Source organism: Odocoileus virginianus, unplaced genomic scaffold (genome assembly GCF_023699985.2).
Source record: "Odocoileus virginianus isolate 20LAN1187 ecotype Illinois unplaced genomic scaffold, Ovbor_1.2 Unplaced_Scaffold_35, whole genome shotgun sequence".
NCBI lineage: Eukaryota > Metazoa > Chordata > Mammalia > Artiodactyla > Cervidae > Odocoileus > Odocoileus virginianus.
The window spans coordinates 96556-101830 of record NW_027224297.1 but is presented as its reverse complement, the minus strand read 5'-3'; the positions used below and the strand labels follow the sequence as shown (position 1 = coordinate 101830).

General features: G+C 40.7%; 1 protein-coding gene across 1 annotated transcript; it reads left to right on the top strand.

Moving 5' to 3' along the window:
- Positions 1-1990: 1990 nt before the first annotated feature.
- Positions 1991-3591, top strand: LOC139033692 (heterogeneous nuclear ribonucleoprotein A1-like). The gene has a single exon (XM_070463144.1). It carries the CDS (start codon positions 2054-2056, stop codon positions 3014-3016), a length of 963 nt encoding a protein of 320 aa, XP_070319245.1. The 5' UTR covers positions 1991-2053; the 3' UTR covers positions 3017-3591.
- Positions 3592-5275: the final 1684 nt, after the last annotated feature.

Genomic DNA, 5275 nt, shown 5'->3' with positions numbered 1-5275 from the left:
ATGTCACAGTTGTTTTAGCTTGTGCAGTTGGTTGCATTCCTTAGAACTTAGCCTGAAATGAGATCGCTGCCCAAGAAAACCATAAAATAGTGTCAGCACACAATATCTTACTCCAAATTATCCAACAACTTTGGATCAGCCTTATCTATTAATAAATGAGTATGTCCGTCCCTATCTGCAGTGAATCTGTTTCAGTAAAGGCTTTTTAAAAAAATTTTTTTTTCTAATTTTGAAATAAAAACAAAGAAGATGCAAAACTAGTGATTTCATGGACTCTTTCCCTAACTTTCCCCCCAAATAACATCTTGCATAACCATAATACATGATCAAAAATGAAATTTATGCCAGTACAGTACTATTAACTCAACTTCAGACCTTAATTGGATTTCACCAGTTTTTATATGCAATCTTTTTGTGCAGGAGGGCAGTGCACAGTATTTTGAAATTATACAGATTCGTGTAACCACCATCACAATCTGACTCATTCTTAAAGATTGGTGTCTCCCAGGATTCTGTTCTGAGCCCTCTTCAATTTTCATTTTACACATGCTCCCTGGACCTTCTCATCCATAATTGTGAGGTTAATTATTTTTTTGTATTTGGATAATTTTCAAATTGATATCCTCTCTCTTGAGCACTCTGGGTTTCCCCAGTGGCTCAGTGGTAAAGAATCTGCCTGCCAATGCAGGAGACACAGGTTTGATTCCCATAGGTTGGGTCAGGAGGATCCCTTGGAGAAGGAAATGGCAACTCACTCCTGTATTCTTGCCTGAAAAATCCCCATGGACAGAGGAGCCAGGCACGCTACAGTCCATGGAGTCACAGAGTCAGACACAACTTAGAGCCTGGACAACAACTCTTGAGCTCTCTAACCATTTCACGACCTACTTCCTTCTGTACACTCACTGAATATTTTATCTTCACTTTAAATTTCAACATATCCAAAACTAAACCAGTATTCCTTCATTTTAAAACTAAATAGTCTGTCCTATGGGAAACTAGCCTGCTGCAGCCCAAGCCAGAATACTCAGGGATCATCCTAGATACACCCACCATCCATATTGCACTTCCACATAATAGAAGCAGCTGACACTCCTATGGAAAGTACCATGTGTCACACACTCAACACAGATTAGCTCATTTCACCCTGAACGCAATGCTAAGCCTTGTCAGAAATGGCTCCAAGTTTCCCGAGGCCTGAAACTTGTCTGGTTTTAGGGGTTGTAAAGAAAAAGAACAGAAAAGTACAAGTACCAAAAAAAATCCTGCAATATAGAGCAACATGGATGAAACCTGAAGACAGACATTATAGAAGTGAAATAAGCCAGTCTCAGAAGGACAAATACTACATAATTCCACTTGTATGAGATTCCGAAATAGTCAAATTCATAGAGTCAGACAGTAGAATGATGGTTACAAGGGGGGCTGGCAGAAGGGGAAATGGGGAGTTGTTAATCAACAAGTAGTTTAAATTATGCAAGATGAGCAAATTCTAAAGATCTACTTAGGACATTGTGCCCATGATTAACAGTACTGTGTTGTACACTTAAAATTTTGCTAAGAGGATAGATCTTATGTCAAGTGCTCTTATCACAGGAAAATAAAATTAAAAAAAAAAGAAAAAAGGAAATCACAATTATCAAAATTAGTACATAAAACAGTGAAGAGTCCTGAAAACTGACCTTCATTAGTTTCATGATGTATCCCCCTGTAAGGCAGCTGCTATTCTTATTTCCATTGTACAGGAGGCACAGGAAGGTTAAACATTTAACTTGACCAGAGTCCTCCTGCCATGGGAGGTCCTGTGATCTCCCAAACACTAACCAGCCCCCCTTCAGTTCATTCTCCATGCTGACTCTAAATGGATCTGTGCATGGGACCAGGTCTTTCTCCTGATTAGGAGCTGTACCTAGTTCCCTACTACCCTTTTTTTAAACCTATTTCTTTTGACTTTTTATTTATTCATTAAGATTTTTAAAAATCTTTATTGCTTTCTGCCCGTGGACGCCACCGAGAAAGCATCGTTGAAGACTTCCCCGCCTCCACTGCCGTCATGTCTAAATCAGAGTCTCCCAAAGAGCCCGAACAGCTGCGGAAGCTCTTCATCGGAGGATTGAGCTTTGAAACAACTGATGAGAGTCTGAGGAGCCATTTTGAGCAATGGGGAACGCTCACAGACTGTGTGGTAATGAGGGATCCAAACACCAAGCGCTCCAGAGGCTTCGGGTTTGTCACATACGCCGCGGTGGAGGAGGTGGATGCGGCCATGAATGCAAGGCCACACAAGGTGGACGGAAGGGTTGTGGAACCAAAGAGGGCCGTGTCAAGAGAAGATTCTCAAAGACCTGGTGCCCACTTAACTGTGAAAAAGATTTTTGTTGGTGGCATTAAAGAAGACACTGAAGAACATCACCTGAGAGATTATTTTGAACAGTATGGAAAAATTGAAGTAATTGAAATCATGACTGACCGAGGCAGTGGCAAAAAGAGAGGCTTCGCTTTTGTAACCTTTGATGACCATGACTCTGTAGACAAGATTGTCATTCAGAAATACCACACTGTGAATGGCCACAACTGTGAAGTGAGAAAAGCCCTGTCTAAGCAAGAGATGGCTAGTGCTTCATCCAGCCAGAGAGGTCGAAGTGGTTCTGGAAACTTTGGTGGCGGTCGTGGAGGTGGTTTTGGTGGGAATGACAACTTTGGTCGTGGAGGAAACTTCAGTGGTCGAGGTGGCTTTGGTGGCAGCCGTGGTGGTGGCGGATATGGTGGCAGTGGGGATGGATATAATGGATTTGGTAATGACGGAAGCAATTTTGGAGGTGGCGGAAGCTACAATGATTTTGGCAATTACAACAATCAATCTTCAAATTTTGGACCCATGAAAGGAGGAAACTTCGGAGGCAGAAGTTCTGGCCCCTATGGTGGTGGAGGCCAATACTTTGCCAAACCACGAAACCAAGGTGGCTATGGTGGTTCCAGCAGCAGCAGTAGCTATGGCAGTGGCAGAAGGTTTTAATTACTGCCAGGAAACAAAGCTTAGCAGGAGAGGAGAGCCAGAGAAGTGACAGGGAAGCTACAGGTTACAACAGATTTGTGAACTCAGCCAAGCACAGTGGTGGCAGGGCCTAGCTGCTACAAAGAAGACATGTTTTAGACAATACTCATGGTATGGGCAAAAAACTCGAGGACTGTACTTGTGACTAATTGTATAACAGGTTATTTTAGTTTCTGTTCTGTGGAAAGTGTAAAGCATTCCAACAAAGGGTTTTAATGTAGATTTTTTTTTTTTTTTGCACCCATGCTGTTGATTGCTAAATGTAATAGTCTGATCATGACGCTGAATAAATGTCTTTTTTTTTTTTTTTTTTAATGTGCTGTGTAAAGTTAGTCTACTCTGAAGCCATTTTGGTAAACTACCCCAACAGTTTGAAGTTAGAATTGCTTCAGGGTGATGCCAGGTTCCATTTGAAATTTATTTACAACCTGCTTGGTGGAGAAGCTGTTGTCTTCAGAACCTTGGTGTAGTTGAACTGACAGTTACTGTGTTGTGACCTGGAGTTCACCATTAAAAGGGTCACCCATGCAAAGTCATGGAGGTTTTTTTTTTTGGTTATTAATGATTGTTGGCACATCCTATGCAATATATCTAAATTGAATTATGGTACCAGATAAAAGTTATAGATGGGAATGAAGCTTGTGTATCATCCATTATCATGTGTAATCAATAAAAGATTTAATACCCTCAAAAAAAAATCTTTATTGAATTTATTACACTGCAGCTCCTGCTTTATGTTTTGGTTTTTTTGGCCCCAAGGCATGTGGGATCTTAGCTTCCCGACCAGGGATAGAACCCACACCCCCTGCATTAGAAGGTGAAGCCAACACTGGACTACCAGGGAAGTCCCTCCCTCTTACCTTTTGCAGGCACGATGCCGGGCCATCTCTTGCAGGTGATGCTGAACTGCTAGTGACTCTCTCCACTCTCCATGCTTTCAAACCCCTTTCCACTCACCTTTCCTGCTCCCAGGACTGTTCTCTTACTATCCTCTTAACCATCTATCAATGCTCTTGATAATTTTTTCCAAAGTGGAAATAGCATTATTAGTTATTTTTAGCTTATAGGAGTAATACATAGTTAAATTAAAAATATATACAGATAAATGCAAAAAAAAAAAAAAGCATAAGAAATTAAATAGGAGCCACCAGACCACAACCTCATTATCTGAGAAGAATCATTATAAATAATTCAGTGTATATACTTTCCATTTTTCCTGCACATTAGTGTTTGTGTGTGTGTGTGTGTGTATGTGTGAGTACACTATTCTATAAAACTCGGATATGTTACTGTGATATTATTATTCTTTTCCATCTTTATCTTTCCACCAGTTCTCCCCCCAAATGTTTTTTGTTGTTGTCTTAATGGACAACATTGATCACAAAGAAAGCCAAGCATCTCTTCATGTGTTTCTTCTCCCAAGAACTGCCTATCAATATCTACCCACTTTTTACCTCTTCAGCACCAGAATCTAGCACAAGCCTGCAATAGACTAGGTGGTTGATGAATATTTGTGGAACGAGTGGACTAAAGATGCATCACCTCACTTTACAGTGCCCAGTGTTTTGGAGGTGAAGTCTCATCCTCTGCTTTCTTTACTCCTTGCACAGGATCAACAGCCAAATCTTGTGAATTCTACTTTTGAAATGTCTTTAAACCTCCCACAACCATCACCCTAGTTCAGACTACTGTCATTTCTTACCAGGATTTTTGCAATAGCCTCCTCTGTCTAGTCTCTCTAACCCAATTCTTTCTCCAACTATGACCAGAGTTTTCTAAAACGTAATTTGTTCATTTCATTCTTTCACTTAAAAGCTTTAATATTGCCTGGAGAATAAATCTAAACTCTTTACAAAGGCTTCCAAGACCTTCCATAAAATCTGGTCAGACTTTCCATCTCCGCCCCAGCCCTCTTCCCTCCCTCTCTTTACATCTGTGTTCCAGCCACATCACACTTTCAGCTGTTCTAGGATAGACTTTGCATTCCACAATTCTTTGCTTTTCAGATATATTTCAAATGTCAGAAATGCCATGGAAGCTCATCCTATCCCTCCTCCAGAATTATCGCAGTACAATCACACCACCGTCAGCACCATTACCACCACAAGAAAGCCCTTGTCTTGCATACCTCTATACTTCCTTATTGTTTTATCCCTCTCTCTCCTTATTCTAACTTCCTGCCTGCATAGGAATTCTGGATCAGCAATTTTAAAGCATCAG